At 46.7% G+C, this 20,749-nt stretch overlaps 1 protein-coding gene across 2 annotated transcripts; it reads right to left on the reverse strand.

Annotated features, from left to right (window-relative positions):
• Window positions 1-803: 803 nt before the first annotated feature.
• Window positions 804-10,374, reverse strand: LOC119317925. Of its 2 annotated transcripts, none has more exons than XM_037592429.1 (23): window positions 10,173-10,374; window positions 9,934-10,010; window positions 9,066-9,773; window positions 8,201-8,382; window positions 8,025-8,099; window positions 7,810-7,944; window positions 6,737-6,855; window positions 6,266-6,559; window positions 6,110-6,197; window positions 5,814-5,919; window positions 5,537-5,647; window positions 5,074-5,237; window positions 4,627-4,747; window positions 4,169-4,393; window positions 3,891-4,081; window positions 3,591-3,758; window positions 3,405-3,510; window positions 2,610-2,747; window positions 2,347-2,511; window positions 2,073-2,276; window positions 1,555-1,749; window positions 1,413-1,484; window positions 804-1,333 (listed from the first exon to the last, which is right to left on the reverse strand). In XM_037592429.1, the coding sequence occupies exons 2-23, from the start codon at window positions 9,991-9,993 to the stop codon at window positions 1,181-1,183; spliced, it is 3,780 nt and encodes a 1,259-aa protein (XP_037448326.1). In that variant the 5' UTR covers window positions 9,994-10,010; window positions 10,173-10,374; the 3' UTR covers window positions 804-1,180. The 2 variants fall into 2 exon arrangements, with proteins under 2 accessions (XP_037448326.1, XP_037448327.1); XM_037592430.1 differs by having other exon boundaries at window positions 8,025-8,096; window positions 10,173-10,373.
• Between the last annotated feature and the right edge of the window lie 10,375 nt (window positions 10,375-20,749).

The following is a 20,749-nucleotide window of genomic DNA, read 5'->3' on the forward strand; positions in this document are numbered from 1 at the left end:
TCAAGAGGCGCTTGCCCGAGCCTTCTGTCACAGCCGAACAAATGGCCAGAGAGTCAAACACATCTCTTACATCATTTTGTCAAGGAGGTCAAAATCAATGCAGGTAACCAAACGCACTCTCTATTTTTCAAGTTTGTACATGAAAATGTAACCCGCACAAGTTGCACGGCGGGCATATTGCCTCAGATTCAGTTAAGTGAGGTTCGGTGCGTCTAGTTGATGTGCCAACGGTGTACCAACTAGATGATGCCCCGCGTGTTGTTGCGGGAATGTTTTGCAATATTTCAATGAGGTTTAGGTTATATGGAACATGAATATTTGAAATAATAGTTTTTGAACTAATATAAGAATTAAATGTAAATAACATAACAGATGGAATTTTCCATGCATGCATACTTGCATGTTGAGGTGGGCATTTTTCTATGTATGTTGAATAATGAGATGACATGCTTGCATGGCGGGAGAAATATGTTAGTGGAAGCTGTCTATTTAGATATAGAAGATCTGATGATGCTAGTGTACGTGATTTAACAGCCATGAAATCTATCAATTTAGAGATCTGATTTATCTACGCTTCTACCCTGATGATAAACAATTGAAAGAAACTGGCAGTTTTTAGTTGAGCACACCAAAATGCTGCTGCAATTTTAAGAACAGTACAAGGCACGGGTTATCGCAAGTAACTTTCTCTCTTCAACAAGAGATTCAACAGTAGAAGACATGAACTTGATATATTTCATGGCAGTCTAATGTTTCATTTACCTCTCCAACCACAATTGAATTTACCTATTCAAACACATTGATGAAACGATGACCATCAAAAGGTTGCCCCTTAGCATCTTACCAAGATACAAAAATTAATATGATCCAGTCAACATGTTCAAATCAATATTAGTTATTGTGAAATCTCAGCTAGCTAGGTGCTACCAGTGAAACTACCACTACTCCACATTCAGACCATCCCACAGACAATGGGAACATATTTTAACCTGGTTAACCAGCAAAGCACTATTTTTGCGGCTTCTCAGCTCATGTATTTCACCAGTAGCCCTATGTTCTATTTCTTACTATCCTATTGTCTTGTCTTCTTTACAAAGATCTCCACAGCATCACTTCGGCCTTGTCATCATTTTCTAAGCTGCACACTCGAATGTGCATCCATATGTACACAACAAAATGATCAATAGTAGAAGCCCGAATTCTTCTGTCGGGGAGCGTCTTTGCAGAGAATTGACCTCACTTCCATGATGGACCTAGGCGGCTCCAGCTCCTTTGGCTGGAGTGTGTTGCCAAGCAACTGCTGCATCTGGGATGCGAATGTATCATCGAGCACCTGCAGTATTACAAGTTTATATGACCATAGCAGCAAAGAGGAGCAACCAACAACAGGAACTGTAAGAAAATGAACTTACCGACACTGCAACTCTCGCGCCTTTGTACCAGGCCTTGTTCTCTTTGCGATTTTCCAGGAACCTCAAGACATCCTAAACCAAGGTTAGTTAGCAACTCATATGATACGAGGAGAAACAATCGTTCTATTGATCGTTCACTTACCTGCCCCATACGGTCCCAAAAGCCTCGGCATATGGCTACAAACACATGAACTTCTGAGACTTTGTGCATATGATTTATTGCCCCAATTAGCTGATCATTCAACTCCTGCATCCTGCCGCGGATATCTGACTCCAGGACCAATCCTTTTGAGTCTTGGATGATCTTCTTGAGCTTTGTGGTGTTCTGCATGCGGGTCTGCACATAAAAATAACAACATATTGTAACCAAAATGACCCACACATTATCCAAGTGTAGTGACAGTAAAACTTCCCGCAAAACTGACAGTAAAGCTGAGTCTAGGACTAGATATAACCAAATTACTGCAGTTGCAAACAGTTTAAAAGGCTACCGGAACTTGCTACTATCAAAGCCTAATTCACCAATAGTATTCCTCAATGCAATTGCCAAATCTACGTAGCAACCCAGCATGACATGCCAATTAACGTTTGCAGTACATGATGATAACATCAAGTTGTAAATAATGGAAGCATGGTTTCAAGTTTGGCAAAAACACTCACATTCTCAGACAACTTCTCGACGACTGCTTGCATGTAGTTTCTGAATTTCGCCCTCAATGTTACTGTAACCTCACTAAGTCTTTCGCCGATGGCAGCTGAATTTCCTCCATGAGGTATACAGGAACTCCAGGACCTCAGATGGCTCTCGATCCGCGGCCGCAGAACATCCAATAGTCTTTTCATTGTGTTCAAGAGGATCCCTAGCTGTGAGCACATAGGGGTCAGACATCAAAATCTGAAATTCTAACAAATGTGAATGCACAAGAAAACTTACATCTTCAGGTACAACATAAGGGCACGTTGAATTGCGCTTTGCTAGCTTTTGTACATATTTGAGGCCAAATTTTTTGGGGGCGATACAATCTTTAAGTGGGGCCAAAGTATCCACATACTGCTTTTCGAGGGAGTCGATTACCGCTTTCTCAATATCTGCAATAGCCTTTTTTGACAAAAATTCACAATAGCACAAGGTAAGTCAGATTTCCATTCTGATGCAAACAAGTCAATTAAAGGGTCTGCAAGTGAATCCACACATACATTCTCAAGAACAAATATGTATTCTGGCCATCGGCAAATGATAACCTCATACTCCGTCAATGTGTTCTTCAGTAAATCATACATCTCATCCACAAAAGGTGTCGTCATATGCTGAGTCCTAACTCCTGACCATTTAACCTGATAATCGGAAAAGATAGGATGAGACCCCAAAATATCAAAATACTGAAAAGCTGGTGCACCCATATATAGATATTGTGCAGTAATTAGTGCAGCAAATAATAAATTTTCAGAATATAAAGAGTGAAAACAGATCTGTTGTACAGTAACTAGTGCAGCAAATAATGAATTTTCAGAATTTAAGAAGTGAAAACAGATCTGTCTCAGTTATTATGTCACTCAAGTTAAATGAGACGTCAAAATTACAAACTCTGAAACAACTGCCTGGCAAGCGCGTTCATCTTTAGACAAGGCCCGCATTTGTGCATGTGCGTGCATGGGTGTACTAACAAAACTTTCAATATCACTAGTTAATCATCTATAAGTCGTTTTAGGTATTGAATCAGTTCACTACTGGAGAGATGTCCACACCCATAACCTTCATCTGATTGCTTGAGTTACTTTAGTTATTAACTCTTAGTGGTTCCACTAACAACCAAGCCAGTGTCATTTAAGACCCAACAAATGGAAATAGAAGAGAAAGAAATGGAGGACTCACAGTTGGCCACCAACATAATATTGGACATTAATCACTTATTAACCATTTATCATATAGAAATATGTGCCAACCATTTATCATATGATTTAACCAAAAGCAAACACAAGAGAAACATTTACCTTATCCAGTCTGCAATTTTCCAGCAGTGCTCTTCGTTTATCTTCAATCCATAATACAATGTACAAATGGAACAGCTCTTTTGCATCAACACCAGCTTTAATAGAACTGAGGATTAAAAAGTACATTAGTCTTGCATATACAAGACACAAGTGCAAGAACAGAGCCCAGTTAACAAGGATACTTACCAAATGTTCCAGCTGGCAAGATCCTTCTGAAAATCTGCAGTGGCGATCACCAAATCTGCAACCGGAGAAGAAGGGCCAGTAGGAGGGCACGCAACAAGGAATGAGCGTAGTCTATTTGAGAGCTCCACACTATAGATGGCGGCTGTCAAATTCGGGAGGTCGACAAAACTGTGGAAACAGAAGAATAAACAGAGATTAAAGCAAGGTAACAGAATCATTTTGTAGTGAATGCTTCTCATAGATCATACACAATGAACAGTTTCTAAAAGATGAACAGCAGGCCCGGAAACAATAAAGTACCTGGGAAGTATGTGATGGTTATGAATTTCAATGTCTGTAAATATTTCATTGCGTATATTATGGCACAATGATTTCATCTTCTGGTAAGCAGTTGTGAAGGTCACCATGTCCATCTTTATGCCTTCAGAATTTCCTGCCACAAATTCATCAGTTTCGAGCATGTGCCTCCGCGAGCGCTTCCTGGCAGCAGTCTGGATATAAATTAAAACTTAATAAGCATCAGCATCTAGAGATAAGGTTAACATACATATACATATACAGAACAGTTGAAGAATGACCTGGAAGTAACCACAGAGTCTCAGTTGGGCCTCTGGAGATAGCACATCATGGAGAAGACTGTACAGCTTTATAGCCGGCTCCAGGGCTGACGCGGCCAATCCAGTTGGAGGCCTGAAGTCTTCCGCCAGTCCAGAGACCAGTGACTCATCAAGACACTTGTAATTCTCAAATACCATTGCTAAAGTTTGCTCGATTTGCTCCTCCACTTCCCCCAGTATTCGATTCTAATGAAGCAATCAGTCACATGTTCATGTTGAGATGTCAGGAGCAGGTAATGAAGAGGCTAAAGAGTGGGATGGATTTTATTGATTTCAGCTAACTAGATTAATTTTCTTGTAACATCGGAGAAACAATAGAATATTTACTCCAAACTTAAGAAATTTGTTACCTATCTTGTAAGATAAAAATACCGTTCAAGCCAAAAAAAAACATCTTTTCATGGAAAAGGAGCGAGTACCTCTTGATGGCTCAATGTGGCAGTACCATGGCTCTTCATTAGTACTGGGAGCAAGAGCTCGTGAACCAAATTCAGCCAATCAGCGGTAGGGGTTGCAACATCCACAATATACGAGAGGTACCTTTAGGAAGAATGATAAATAGCAGCTCACTGAGGAGGGGCAAAAGTAATTTGAAAGAAGAGACAAACACTCGATGCAAACCCAAACAATCATAAGCAAGTATCACAAAAGCATTTCTAGCACACTCAAAGTCGCAACACCAAATATAGGGGCTGCAATCAACTATCTATCATGATGTAGCAGACAGACATGAGTATTTAAGGTAAGCTAAATCACACAGAACACAAAAATCATGCAAAAGGACTGAAACAGTAAATACTGAATACAAGTGATAATAAAGAGACCAAAAGAAGCTAGAAAGAGCTGGGACTACTGTAGCCAAGTACCTCAACTTAGTGTACGCATCTGAAACCCCATAGTATGACGCAAATTCTGTCAGCAACCATTTCCAAGAACCTTGCAAGACAAGATTCCGTTGCTGAATGTGTTGTGCCTTCATTGCAACTTCCAAAACAATATCGTATGCCACAGTCTCTGCGACAGAGCCATACTACAAGAACAAAGAAAGGTATGTTAAGAAATTGGTCAGCATGTCAAAAGCATGACGCATCCATTCACTCTATCATCAAGAAACATACACATCCAATAGTTCTTTAATGGTTGACATCCTAATAAATAGGATTCCCTGGTTACTTGTATTGAAATCGATAGTATTCCTCAGTACAAGGACATTCCGGAGAACCTTTTACTTCGCTGAGACAGATAATCTTAATCTTAATGCACTAAAACTAAAACTAGTGCTATAACTAACAAAAAAAAGGCAGCAGCACTATAGCCATGCATCAGTACCTTTGTGTTGTTTTCATCTGCAGCGGTTGTATATTGAACATATAGATGTATGCGGCCCACGAGTTCATGCTCTGGCTCCCGGTATATTGACCACCAACGAAGTTTGTCAGCCTGCACAAGAAAATTCAGAAGTTTTCTGGGGAACATCATCAATTGCGCTAAAAGGCACACAATTGGTACATGGTATATCAAGAAACACCAAGCTATGGAAAACTATAAAAACCTTTTTCTTTAAAGAACTTTCAAGCAAGTAACAACATGGCAAGGAAAATCTTACAGGTTCCTCTGCCATTGTAGCAACTTGAGCAACAACACGCCCACAGGGTTTTCCTTTGGTATCAGATACATCAATGATTAAATCATCTCCAAGGCTATCTGGAAAGCTGAAATGTAAACAGAAAGATATTCAGCTTGACACCAATTTCATAATATATATATACTATGTCCTCACAAAAAATATTTTTCAACATATATATAGCACATTGATTGGGTCGCTACATCATCAGATACAAAGTTAACAGTGGCATATATGTTATTAAATAACATGCTATATAGAAATTTCTCTTTACGTACAAGACATGTGTTTCACCAGATCCTGGCTGCATTGGTACCACGTCGTCTTCAGGTGAACTTTTAAGCCTCAGTTTGCATGAGTATGTCTCTGAGGCAAGAATATGGTGAGGTCAATTCAAGAGGCTGCAGGTCATGAAAGAAATAAAGCATATTTACCTTGTATTTCATCGGCTGAACTGCTGCGCAAGGTAGTCACACCAACTTTTAGCAGACCAGATACCTGCTTTATATATTGAGCACTTGCTTGCATGTATGCTAAGCTATGCTTCGAGAAGGAACTATTAGGAGGCACATGTGTTGCTACTTGAACTCTCCTAACTGACTCCCACCCAGATGTGATTGATGATTGTACGTTGGACAAGCGGTGCCGAACTGAATCAAATTTCACCACTGGCAATGATGAAAAATTGCAACCAGAAGGCATGTCTACAGACATGCGAACTTTGCGAACTGCAATTGAAATCACATTATGTTACCATTTAACATCTTGGCAATTTCTGAGAGTAGTTTGCAGAGCATGTAAAGAGAACTCCTAATAGCTAGAATGATCTGCGGCTCTATTAGAAGTCCTCACAAACAGCAAGTTGAAAAAGGGAAAGATTTGGCCTGCATTTGGGAAGTGTGTACCTTGAACCTTCATTTTTCCAATTGTTTTCTTGGGTTTTGATGCAGCTCCTTCCGTAACTCGTTCTGATGCCTGTTTTGTCATGAGTTCCTCCTCCGATCGCAGCAGCACATCTTGCAAGCTGAATGAAACATGCAAAAATATCAATTTACCTAGGATTATAATTATTGACGGATTATATTCATATTTGGTGCATTAAGTTTTCACTGCAACATGTAAAAAGATAGTACATTGACCAGCATGAACAAGTAACAAATGAATGATATGCTTACAAAGTACAGATAGGTACTCCCTCTGTACCAAAATATAAGACATTTTTAAACACTAAAAATCGTCTTATATTTTAGTACGGAGGGAGTATTTCACTCCACCTTAGAGTAAGTCGAGAGGTTTTGAAGCGCTCAAGGAGGATATACTGGTGTGTTTACTTAATGGCATTGTGAGTTTGCGACAGTTCTTTTTTGAGTGATGATACTCAGCAACAAGACACTGATAAAATATGCTGTTCTTGGAAATTTTGCAATATCTTAGATTAGAACACATGAAAAGTTGAATGATTGGTGTTTACGGAGGAAGAAGCTATTTTGGCTGATTCTATGTCTCTTAATATTTACAATTTGCATCAACAGAGGGGCACTGAGCTTTCAATGGAACAAAAAAAAAATTGCGGGTAATCAATGGAACAAATTGACTTAAGTTCAAGCATGTCTTTTGCTTCCAGAACAGATTGAATATATTGTCATCAGAAGAACGGGTGACGATAGTTGCAATAGACTGATGAGACATGCTAGGATCAGACAAGATCCCCAGAGGCGCAGTAGCTAAGAGAAGGTGCCCCCTGAAGGCCAGATGGATTAGGCTAAAGTTCAGAACAGGTTGGATTCAAACTTCTTCTAGCTTTGTGTATCCAGTTCAACTTTATCCTTAACTAAAATAGCTATTGTGCATAATAACTATATGCATTTCCACAATCGCTCATGGTAATTAAAATCGGTAAGAAAAGTGCAGCTAGAATATTTCATGACATCTTTCCAGTTGATTGTTACGAGCATGAAATAATTCAACCATAACTCACCTAAATGTGTCTCTCAATAATGTGCATTCATTTTCCAGAAAAACCGGAGCTTCCATACAGCCTCTAGCCCATGCATGAAGACACAGGCGAACACAAGCATCATATGCAAGCACAGAATACCAGGGACCTTGCAAACTGTTTTTTTTAATGGAACAGGTTAGTAGAGAAATATGGAACAGTAAACAAATTTTTATTTAAATGTGTGCTCTACATACCTGGCATGAAACGTGGGGACTCGAAGAGGAATTGAACTAGATGGTCTGCTGGTGTGCCTTCCATTCAAAGCGCTGCCACATGGTAGAACAAATAGTCAGAACGACATGCCAGCAGAAGAAATACAATTGATTCCTGAATAATGGTTTGATCGAGCATCCAGTATTACGAAAGCTACCTATCAGTTTTTTCGGGTAAGTCAGCTCCCACAATACCATCACCATGGTCCTCCTTTTTGACAGTTGAACCATCCGATGCACTTGCTTTTGCACAAGTTCTGGTATCACTTTGAGGAGCTGGTGAAGTTTCCTGACTATAACCATGTATTGGTGGGGCACTCGGGACATCAGATGAACCATCCTGCACACAACCCATTCGATTCATCAGCAAAATCTACTCAATTATGTAAGAACGGTATCATAACATCACATGTATTCTAGAAAGCATGGCAATAGATGACCCTTGCAGCCTATGGGCCCAAATGACCCAGAGAAAAGAATCAATTTTTGGCAGCAATTTTGGGTCCTAGGTTACATCATGGATTAGAACCAATGACAAATACGATTATGATGCAGTTGCGGAATTGAATTTTTCTTGCATTTTCCAAAGGAGAGTGAATATCCAGATCACAATTGTAAAGCAAAATCGAGTTTCTCCTAATAATTGAGGGGAAAAAGATCGGCCAGATCATTATCCAAGTGGACTAAATGCAGAAGCATGTCATCCTTAAGCAGATACCAACAAACAGCTTGTGTATCTTAACAGTAGTATCTGGAGAAGGTTTGTTCATTGAGCAGAATATTTGTTGCAATATCGCTATGTCGAGCAATTACAATGCATTGCCTAGTGCAAGTGCAAAGATTATCCATTCGGCCACATTATTGTACCAAGTACGAACAATTGTGAAATCAGAAAAAATGTCAGAACTATCATATGCAGCCGAGGAGTGGAACTAGTGCTATTCGCCCATTTGATATGGCAGAGAATGAAGCAGGACTAAAGAAAATGATAACAGTTCATCACTTAGCACAGAAAAAACTAACCATTTTAGGAGAAGATTTGACATCGCCTCGAGCAGGAACATGAGCAGAATAGTGTTCTGGCTGGTAAGCTCTCGAGTTTGAAGGCTGAGCTGCCGTACGAGCCGCCTTAGGAACCGCATTGCTCGCTTCTCTCCGGACTGGACCGGTATGAGAGTACTCAGATGCGTACCCACCCTTGGAGGCCACGCCATTGTTCCGCCCCGACACCTGGCTTGAGAACTCGGAGCTGCCGGCAGAGTCCGAGTACTCCTCCTCCTCGACGTACGCAGCAGCGCGCGCCTGTGGCCGCCGCGCCTGCTGCGGCTTCCCCCTTGGGAGCGCCGTGTCTCTGGAAGAGCTCAGATCCGAGTAGCCGTCGCTGGAGTAGTAGTTCTGCTGCCCGGGCACGTTGGCGTACCGGTACAGGGGCACGGCGGTGCGGCGGGGGACCTCGTCGCGGTGGCGGGGCGAGGAGTCGACCGAGTACCTGCCGCCGCTGCAGACCTCGACCTCCTCGGCGTCGGAGGACTCGTCCATGTCGGAGGCCGTGGAGGCGCTCCCGTTGTCGGTGGGGCGCAGCGGCACGGACGCGCGCGGCAGGTGCCCGCTCCTGTACTTCTCCGGCGGCGGCATGCCGAGGCCGAGGCCGCCCGCGCCGCGCGCGGCCCGGAGCGCGTCCATGCGGCCGTGGCTGTGCAGCGCCCCCGCCCCCGCGCCCGCGCCCTGGCCCTGCCACATTCGCACCAACCAACCGGCACTGATGAGAGACGGGGAGCCCCAGCAGCTCCGGAACAACAACGGGCTCACTCAACCCCAGCTAGGGTTCAGTTCAGCCGAGGAAACCCGCCGCGGCGGCGAGGAGGAGGAGGAGACCAAGGAGAGCGCTCACCTCGCGCACCCACTTGAGCGCGTCCCGATCCAGCCCCTCCGTGAACATCATCGCCGGCATGCAAATCCCCGGCCGCCCTGCCGCACGCACCGCCACCAAATCCGCACACGGAATCAGCAAAACTCCCACCCAAATGCCGCGCCCGTGAATCCCGGCAAACGGAACAAAAAAAAACTCCCCAAAATGCCGCCTCGAGCACGCGGATCCGGGAGCCGAAACGAAAACCGCCCGCAGCTTACCCGGTACACCACCAAATCGTCGGCGCGGGCTCGGCGGCGGCCGCTCCTCCCTCCTGCCCCGCCCGGGGTTTGAATTCGCTGGGAGGCAACAGCTTCCAATTCGGCGCAGCAGCGGGAGTGCGAGTGCGAGAGGAGGAGGGCGACAGCGACGGGAGCGTGGAGCGGCAGCGGCGAGTGGTGGGGGAGAAAGAAAGGTCTGGGAGGGGAAGATCCTCTGCCGTTCGGCAGGGTGCCGTTCGACCACTGACTGATGGACCCATCGGGGAACAGGCCCACATGGCAGCGCCACAACGGCAGGAGCCGCACGTCAGGGGAGCCGCTTCCGGAGGGGAAGGGGGAGCAAAGCAAAGGGACAAAGAGGAGTTTATTTATTTATTTAGTGGCGAGGGAGAAAAAAAACCACTGCTGCTGCTCCCGTAGTGGTTTTTAATTTCGAATTAATAACGTGACGGAGACGACGGCGGGGGAGTTTGCAGTTAGGCCCCTGCCCCGTTTTTGGAAAGTCATAGAGGCAGGTGATAATATGATCTTGGCACGCACGCACGCACGCGCCCCGCCACGGAATTGTATCCGCGCGGACATGGAAACCATCTACTTCGCGGGGTTGGAACGGATCACAATCCTCACGTATCTCCTCTTCGATCTCCCGTGAGTATCTTTTCCGTCACGGTAATGGAGATGCGTACTGCTTCTTACGTGGGGGTATGTGTGATTTTGTGGGAATGGAGGGGGGTTTCGGCGAAAATGAGGAGGAACTCGTCTCGCCTTCCGTTTCGTTTTTGGAGTAGGGGAGGAGGACGGGCGCGTGCGTCAGGCCCAACGGGAGGGCGCGGGGGCCGCGGCGGCCGGCGTTGACGGCGTCAGCCGGGGGCTCCGTCCCCCTCACTCGTAACGGTCGGACGACGTGGGGTTGATGGTGGGAAGTGGGCGAGCGCGACGACGACCGGGTGGACCGGGAGTGGCGCGGTGCTGCTCTGGAGTGAAGTGGACCCGTGGGAACGCGGCCGCACTCCCCACAAGCACCGCTCCCACCAGGGGGAAGCTGGGACGTTGGTTTTGGTGTGGGTTGTTTTGGGCGGCGCGTGGGTGGGGTCGGGTGGGGCACATGAGCGCGGGGCCCGCGTGCCGGGCCTCTTTTTCGAACGGCGTGGTCCGAGGCTGCATGGGAATTTCCTGGTAGCGTACGTCGTGGGTGGACGGACGGGTTTGCCCTCGGCCCTGCGCAGGAATTACGGCGGTGCGACGAAGGTATTGCCACCGATGGAGTGGCACGCAGTGACACGGTACGAGCTTTCGGCGATTCCCTTTTTAAGGCGACTGTGACGTGGTGGGGACGGGGTGGTGAGCCGCAGGGGAGCATGTGGCCAAAAGTGGCCATCACGCCCCGCTCCAGCCTATTTGGCATTTTGCATTTTCGTTTAAACGGCTGGTAATTAAAATAAACTACACTCTAGAGTCACTTATTTATACATATCCATATTAGCCGCACTCCAAATTTTATCCACTCCCAAGAAGTTCAAAAATTCGAAATTTCTTCGTGTTCCCGGGTTGGTTAGCACGTCGCCGTCGCAACTTATTTTTGTACAGTGGCACATGTAGGCAGTACTAGGTGTCCGTCTTCCCATCATCATCCGGGCCATTTCTCAGCCACGCGCGATGGCCTCGCCAAGCTTTTTCCATTGACCCTCGCGGAAAAAGGGAGCAGTCCGGCCGGTCGGGTCAGACGAGACGAGAGAAACGCCGCAGGATTCGGTGGGCGACCGCCGGGCGCGCCATGCACCCGACCTCTGTCGACCTTCACTCTCACTCACTCACATGGAACGTGCTGCGAGCGCGAGCTGGAGCCATGGAAAGGTTGCGCCCGTCCGGGTAATCTACTTACTACACATAACTGCCGGTTAATTACGTTAATTTCTTCAATAATACTCTGACACCCCCTTGACCTTCCGGTCCAATCTTGCGTGGAGTTTCCTGCCCGGCTCGCGTCGTCGTTTACCGCGCGGTGTGAACGTCGCACGTGGAGCGGAAGCATCTTCCTCGCGAGATCCTACTGCTTGCTTCGGTGGTAAGGAATGTCAGTCAGGGCGACCGGAGGTATTGCCATTTTTTGTTTTCTTTTAACAGCAAGTGGGCCGGGACGCAGCGAAGAACTGCAGACGCGGACGAGGGGCAAAGGTCCGTGGAACATGGGACCTGAGCCTGAAGGCTGCGACCCGACGCGGCAATTTGCCTGGAGCTGCAGGAATTCCTGAAAATGGGAGTGGATGGATGGACTACGCGTCCCTTTGCGTGGATTGGCAAAGCCGGTGGTCGGGCAGGGCACACAACGATGGCGGCTTTTTTGGTACGCAGATACGCCGTTGTACTATGATTTTATCGGCGCGCACGTATACAGTGGTGGACTGGTGCGTGGAGGCAGAGCTGAATACTATTTGAAACTTTAGTTCGAACCGGGGCTCCGGTGTGTGTGTCTGAATTTTCCTTTTCATTAAATGATTTGAGCATTGTGAAATTATGTCCATGTTAACGTTCCGAAGAACTGTGCAAGCGCAAAACACATCCTAGAGCATCTTTAGCAGATCACTTATATCGTTGTGCCGTAAAACCACTATGAGGGAACTCTTAAAACTACTACGCAGGCTGCGATAGAACAGATAACACAAATTTCTATCGTAAAATACGAATATTCCATCCATAAGTGATTTTTTATTTATCTTTTTTCCGTGTTTTATCCCATGGCATCTTCTTCCCAAAATCACCCGCACAAGCAACCGCCCCCAGCCCCGACGGCCACCTCGAGCCAGCATCCATGGCGGAGTTGTCGCGGCCACCCGAGAGCTCGTGGGATTCAGTCGGTGCTGGTCTTCGATGAATCTGCTTGGATCCAGTATTTGTTCGTGTGTCTACATATTGAATCCTTTCGATTTTTACTTCTTTTCATCGCAACGGTTTCTGTTTTGGTGCACTGGTTGCTACCTCTTGAGCACTGCATTGATTTTCCCTTCAAGAGGAAAGGAACTCTTAAAACTACCACGCAGGCTACGATAGAACAGATAACACAAATTTCTATCGTAAAATACGAATATTCCATCCATAAGTGATTTTTTATTTATCTTTTTTCCGTGTTTTATCCCATGGCATCTTCTTCCCCAAAATCACCCGCACAAGCAACCGCCCCCAGCCCCGACGGCCACCTCGAGCCCGCATCCATGGCGGAGTTGTCGCGGCCACCCGAGAGCTCGTGGGATTCAGTCGATGCTGGTCTTCGATGGATCTGCTTGGATCCAGTATTTGTTCGTGTGTCTACATATTGAATCCTTTCGATTTTTACTTTTTTTCATCGCAACGGTTTCTGTTTTGATGCACTGGTTGCTACCTCTTGAGCACTGCGTTGATTTTCCCTTGAAGAGGAAAGGGTGATGCAGCAAAGTAGCGTAAGTATTTTCCTCAGTTTTTGAGAACCAAGATATCAATTCAGTAGGAGGCTACGCGCGAGTCCCTCGCACCTACACAAAATAAATAAATCCTCACAACCAACACGATAAGGGGTTGTCAATCCCTACACGGCCACTTACGAGAGAGAGATCTGATATATATGATAAGATAATATTTTTGGTATTTTTATGATAAATATGCAAAGTAAAATAAAAGCAAAGCAAAGGAAATAACTAAGTGTTGAAAGATTAATATGATGGAAGATAGACCAAAGCAAAGGAAATAACTAAGTGTTGAAAGACTAATATGATGGAAGATAGACCCGGGGGCCATAGGTTTCACTAGTGGCTTATCTCAAGAGCATAAGTATTTTACGGTGGGTGGACAAATTATTGTTGAGCAATTGATAGGATTGAGCATAGTTATGAGAATATATATGTATGATCATGTATATAGGCATCACGTCCGAGACAAGTAGACCGACTCATGCCTGCATCTACTATTATTACTTCACACATCGACCGCTATCCAGCATGCATTTAGAGTATTAAGTTCATAAGAATAGAGTAACGCTTTAAGCAAGATGACATGATGTAGAGGAATAAATTCATGCAATGTGATAAAAAAACATCTTGTTATCCTCGATGGCAACAATACAATACGTGCCTTGCTGCCCGTGCTATCACTGGGAAAGGACACTGCAAGGTTGAACCCAAAACTAAGCACTTCTCCCATTGCAAGAAAGATCAATCTAGTATGCCAAACCAAACTGATAATTCGAAGAGACTTGCAAAGATAACCAATCATACATAAAAGAATTCAGAGAAGATTCAAATATTGTTCATAGATAAACTTGATCATAAACCCACAATTTATCGGTCTCAACAAACACACCGCAAAAGAAGATTACATCGAATAGTTCTCCACAAGAGAGGGGGAGAACATTGTATTGAGATCCAAAAAGAGAGAAGAAGCCATCTAGCTAATAATTATGGACCCGAAGGTCTGAGGTAAACTACTCACACATCATCGGAGAGGCTATGGTGTTGATGTAGAAGCCCTCCGTGATCGATGCCCCCTCCGACGGAGCTCCAGAATAGGCCCCAAGATGGGATCTCGCGGATACAGAAAGTTACGGCGGTGGAATTAGGGTTTTGGCTCCGTGTCTGATCGTTTGGGGGTACGTAGGTATATATAGGAGGAAGGAGTACGTCGGTGGAGCAACAGGGGGCCCACGAGGGTGGAGGGCGCGCCTGGGGGGAAGGAGTACGTCGGTGGAGCAACAGCCAAAAATCACGTTCCCGAAGGTTCCATTCCGTTTGGACTCCGTTTGATATTCCTTTTCTTCGAAACCCTAAAATAGGCAAAAAAAAAGCAGCAATTCTAGGCTGGGCCTCCGGTTAGTAGGTTAGTCCCAAAAATAATATAAAAGTGAATAATAAATCCCAATAATGTCCAAAACAGAAGATAATATAGCATGGAGCAATAAAAAATTATAGATACGTTGGAGACGTATCAAACATCCCCAAGCTTAATTCCTGCTCGTCCTCGGGTAAGTAAATGATAAAAACAGAATTTTTGATGTGGAATGCTACTTGGCATATTTTCAATGTAATTCTTCTTAATTGTGGTATGAATATTCAGATCCGAAAGATTCAAGACAAAAGTTTAATATTGACATAAAAATAATAATACTTCAAGCATACTAACTAAGCAAATATGTCTTCTCAAAATAACATGGCCAAAGAAAGTTATCCCTACAAAATCATATAGTCTGGCTATGCTCTATCTTCACCAGACAAAGTATTTAAATCATGCACAACCCCCATGACAAGCCAAGCAATTGTTTCATACTTTTGACATTCTCAAACTTTTTCAATCTTCACGCAATACATGAGCGTGAGCCATGGACATAGCACTATAGGTGGAATAGAATGGTGGTTGTGAAGAAGACAAAAAGGAGGAAGATAGTCTCACATCAACTAGGCGTATCAACGGGCTATGGAGATGCCCATTGAGGGAGTCCTGGATTAGGGGGTGTCCGGATAGCCGGACTATAACCTTTGGCCGGACTCTCGGACTATGAAGATACAAGATTGAAGACTTCGTCCCGTGTCCGGATGGGACTTTACTTGGCGTGGAAGGCAAGCTTGGCAATACGGATATGTAGATCTCCTCCCATTGTAACCGACTCTGTGTAACCCTAACCCTCTCCGGTGTCTATATAAACCGGAGGGTTTTAGTCCATAGGACGAACAACAATTAGACCATAGGCTAGCTTCTAGGGTTTAGCCTCTTTGATCTCGTGGTAGATCTACTCTTTTACTACCCATATCATCAATATTAATCACGCAGGAGTATGGTTTTACCTCCATCGAGAGGGCCGGAACCTGGGTAAAAACATTGTGTTCCTTATCTCCTGTTACCATCCGCCTAGGCGCACAGTTCGGGACCCCCTACCCAAGATCCGCCGGTTTTGACACCGACATTGGTGCTTTCATTGAGAGTTCCTCTATGTCGTCACCTTTAGGCCCGATGGCTCCTCCGATCATCAACAACGTTGCGGTCCAGGGTGAGACCTTTCTCCCCGGACAGATCTTCGTGTTCGGCAGCTTTGCACTGCGGGCTAATTCGCTTGGCCACCTAGAGCAGATTGAAAGCTACGCCCCTGGCCATCAGGTCAGATTTGGAAGTTTGAACTACACGGCCGACATCCGCGGAGACTTGATCTTTGACGGATTCGAGCCACAGCCGGGCGCGCCGCACTGTCACGATGGGTATGACCTAGCTCTGCCGCCGAACAGTACCCTAGAGGCCGCGCTCGCATCAGCTCCGACCCTTAGCTCGGAGCCAACTGCGCCGATCGAGGACGGGTGTCTAGACACCGCCTCGGGGGCTGTAGTCTCAACGGCGATCGAGCCGAACACCAGCCTCATCCTCTGCGAAGCCCGTGACTCCAAGGTGCCAGACTCTTTTCCGGACTTCGAACCTTCCGCGCCCCTGCCAATCGAATCCGATTGGGCGCCGATCATGGAATTCACCGCCGTGGATATCTTTCAGCACTCGCCCTTCGGCGACATTCTGAATTCACTAAGGTCTCTCTCTTTGTCAGGAGAGCCCTCGCCGGACTATGGCCAACAGGATTGGGATGCGGACGACGAAGAAATTCGACGCCCACCCACCACCTACTTTGTAGCCACTGTTGATGATTTAACCGACATGCTCGACTTCGACTCTGAAGACATCGACGGTATGGACGACGATGTAGGAGACGAACATGAACCAGCACCTATAGGGCACTGGAAAGCCACCTCGTCATATGACATATATATGGTGGATACACCCAAAGAAGGCAATGGCGACGAAACAATGGGGGATGACCCCTCCCAGAAGCAACCCAAGCACCGGCGTCAGCGGCGCCGCTCTAAGTCCCGCCAAAGCAAAAACGGTGATGCCGGCACGGGAGATAATAACACCCCGGACAGTGCCGAAGACAATTCCCCCCAGCAAGATTTAGCGCAGGAGGATGGAGAAGCCAGCCCCCCTGAGAGAGCGGCAGACAGAGAAGAAGAGGATGATAATTACATGCCTCCCACCGAAGACGAGGCAAGCCTCGGCGACGAGGAATTTGTCGTGCCTGAGGATCCCGTCGAACAAGAGCACTTTAAGCGCAGGCTTATGGCCACGACGAGTAGCCTTAAGAAGAAACAGCAACAGCTTAGAGCTGATCAAGACTTGCTAGCCGACAGATGGACAGAAGTCCTTGCGGCCGAGGAATACGAACTCGAACGCCCCTCCAAGAGCTACCCAAAGCGCAGGTTGCTACTCCGTTTAGAGGAGGAAGCACTTAAGCCTACATCACCAGCGCATGATGCGGCTGACCGGTCACCTCACGGCCGCGACAGAGAGTCCTCCCGGCCCTCCACTCAAGCCGCACCCCGGCGTCGCTCAAAAAATACCAAGGCACGGGGAAATGTGCTAGACCTGCGAGATATGTTGGAAGACAGGGCAAGGCAAACAAGATCGATCTACGGATCGCGCGGGCGCCCCACGACACGAGACGATAACCGTCACGCCGGATACAGTAAATCCGGCCGGGCCGAACACAGTAGACAAAGCTCATTTGAGCTACGTCGTGATATAGCCCAGTACAGAGGCGTCGCCCACCCACTATGCTTCACAGATGAAGTAATGGATCATCAAATCCCAGAGGGTTTCAAACCCGTAAACATTGAATCAACGATGGCACAACAGATCCTACGGTATGGATCAAGGACTATCTCCTTCATATCCACATGGCCCATGGCGATGATCTACACGCCATCAAATACCTCCCACTCAAACTTAAAGGACCAGCTCGGCATTGGCTTAACAGCCTGCCAGCAGAATCAATTGGTTGTTGGGAGGACCTGGAAGCCGCATTCCTCGACAATTTCCAGGGCACTTATGTGCGACCACTAGACGCTGATGACCTTAGCCACATAATTCAGCAGCCAGAAGAATCTGCCAGACAATTCTGGACACGGTTCCTAACCAAGAAAAATCAAATCGTCGACTGTCCGGACGCAGAGGCCCTAGCAGCCTTCAAGCATAACATCCGTGACGAGTGGCTTACCCGGCACCTTGGACAGGAAAAGTCCGAAATCTATGGCAGCCCTCACGACATTCATGACCCGCTTTTGCGCGGAAGAAGACAACTGGCTGGCTCATAGCAATAACATGACCAAGAGCCCTGGTAATTCGGATACCAAGGACAGCAATGGCAGGTCGCGTCGCAACAAGCACAAGCGCCGCATTAACAGCGACAACATTGAAGATACGACAGTTAATGCCGGATTCAGAGGCTCTAAGCCCGGTCAGCGGAAAAAGCCACTTAAGAGGAACACTCCGGGCCCGTCCAGTTTGGACCGTATACTCGATCGCTCGTGCTAGATACATGGCACCCCCGAAAAACCAGCCAATCACACCAATAGGGATTGCTGGGTGTTCAAGCAGGCTGGCAAGTTAAATGCTGAAAACAGAGACAAGGGGCTGCATAGCGACGAGGACGAAGAGCCCCGGCCGCCGAACAATAGTGGACAGAAGGGCTTCCCCCCCACAAGTGCGGACGGTGAACATGATATACGCAACCCACATCCCCAAAAGGGAGCGGAAGCGTGCACTCAGGGACGTATACGCGTTGGAGCCAGTCGCCCCAAAGTTCAACCCATGGTCCTCCTGCCCGATCACTTTTGATCAAAGGGACCACCCCACTAGCATCCGCCATGGCGGATTCGCCGCATTGGTTGTAGACCCAATCATTGATGGATTTCACCTCACTAGAGTCCTTATGGATGGCAGTAGCAGCCTGAACCTGCTTTATCAGGATACAGTGCGGAAAATAGGCATAGATCCCTCAAGGATTAAACCCACAAAAACAACCTTTAAAGGCGTCATACCAGGTGTAGAGGCCAACTGTACAGGCTCAGTTACACTTGAAGTGGTCTTCGGATCCCCGGATAATTTCCGAAGCGAGGAGTTAATCTTCGACATAGTCCCGTTCTGCAGTGGCTATCACTCACTGCTCGGACGAACCGCATTTGCAAAGTTCAATGTGGTGCCGCACTATGCATATCTCAAGCTCAAGATGTCAGGCCCTCGAGGAGTCATTACGGTCAATGGAAACACCGAACGCTCTCTCCGAATGGAGGAGCACATGGCGGCCCTCGCAGCGGAAGTACAAAGCAGCCTCTCAAGGCAATTCTCTAGTCCGGCTATTAAACGTCCGGACACTGTCAAGCGCACCCGGAGTAACCTACAACAAGACCGCCTGGCACGTCCCGAGCAAGCGTAGCAATACGGACCCAACCCCAGCCCTCGCGAAAATGCGAAATTAGTACTACGCGTACATAACTACGCTCTGAAAATACCATGGGCACAGGGGGAGGGGCACGACCACGGCACGCCCAAAAATGCGGCTCAACCGCACTAGGGGCTCCCGATTTTGTCATTATTTCCTACTTTCAGGACTCCACTCTTCGGAAGGCCTGTCTGGCAGTACAATCGCCGAACACACGATGCAACAACCAAGGAGGCAGAAAGCTACGTCGAATTCCCAGGTGGTCTCTATAACGAGCAAAATACCTATCTTACATACCGTCTCGCAGCTCGCCCCTGGAGGGGGACATGTCAAATAGTCCCATCTCTTGCTTATCGCACTATTTGTATCGTTCTGCTTTCACAGCAGCCTTTTAAAATAAACAATGCCTAGCTTTAGCTTATTATTGCATTCTCTATTCATTTCTTTTTCAATACATATGTTCATTTATGACATTTAGCACCCGTACACTTTGGTACGGTCCATACGCCAGGGTCTCAAGCACCCCATAATACGGCGTGAGAAGTCCGAACACTTTCACAAAGTGCGGCCCTCCGAACTTATAGCATTATATGCATCAGCTCTGAATCATGTCTTTGGTCAATAGTTGGGTTTGCCCGGCTCCCATGTTTTGGTACCTTACGTTCCGCTATATCGGCTAAGGTAGCGCTGGGAGAACTACTGCGATTGTGCCCCGGTTGAGCTGGGCTAAGCACATCAGTAGAGAAAGCTAAAACTGACTGTCATGATAGGGCGAGAGCTGGTCGCTGTTCGGGAGGTTTCGAGTCCCTAAAGACTTATGCCGCTTAGAGCGAGGAGTTGGCTTTGTCCGGCCTAGGCGTGTATAGCGCCCCGAACTCGGTCTTCCGAACACTAGGGGCTTTGCCGAAATTTAAAATTATAGAATTCTCTGGCTAAGTGAGAGTGATAATGCATTATAGTCCGATTGCCTTGTTCGTTGTGCTGAGCACCTCCCTCGAAGGACCCAAGAATGGGAAAAAGAGTGCTCAGGTTTAAGCCGAACACCCCAGCACTCGTGGCATGGGGGCAGAAGCCGACGACTCGCCATCTCTCAGACTCGATAAACGGCCGCATAGAAGGTAATATTTTAAATTAAAACAAGCGTTGCATAGCGCATATGAACAAGTTTTCAGCGCACAGGATAAAACGAACAAGTTCACTCAAATATTACATCTTTGGAACATTCGTCTGCCACAAGGCGAGCGCCCTTCATGACGCCCTCATAATACATCTCGGGGTGGCGATGCTCCTTGCCCTGTGGTGG

The sequence above is a fragment of the Triticum dicoccoides genome, chromosome 6A, assembly GCF_002162155.2.
Source record: "Triticum dicoccoides isolate Atlit2015 ecotype Zavitan chromosome 6A, WEW_v2.0, whole genome shotgun sequence".
Lineage (NCBI taxonomy): Eukaryota > Viridiplantae > Streptophyta > Magnoliopsida > Poales > Poaceae > Triticum > Triticum dicoccoides.

What these genes read in the sequence shown, in the direction of transcription:
- LOC119317925 (XM_037592429.1), bottom strand. Translation starts at nt 9,993, where the DNA reads ATGCCGGCGATGATGTTCACGGAGGGGCTGGATCGGGACGCGCTCAAG. An exon ending in CTTATGTTGTACCTGAAGAT is followed by an intron (nt 2,277 to 2,346) that starts GTAAGTTTTCTT and finishes ATGTGCTCACAG; the next exon opens with CTAGGGATCCTCTTGAACAC. An exon ending in TCGAGAAGTTGTCTGAGAAT is followed by an intron (nt 1,750 to 2,072) that starts GTGAGTGTTTTT and finishes TTTTATGTGCAG; the next exon opens with ACCCGCATGCAGAACACCAC.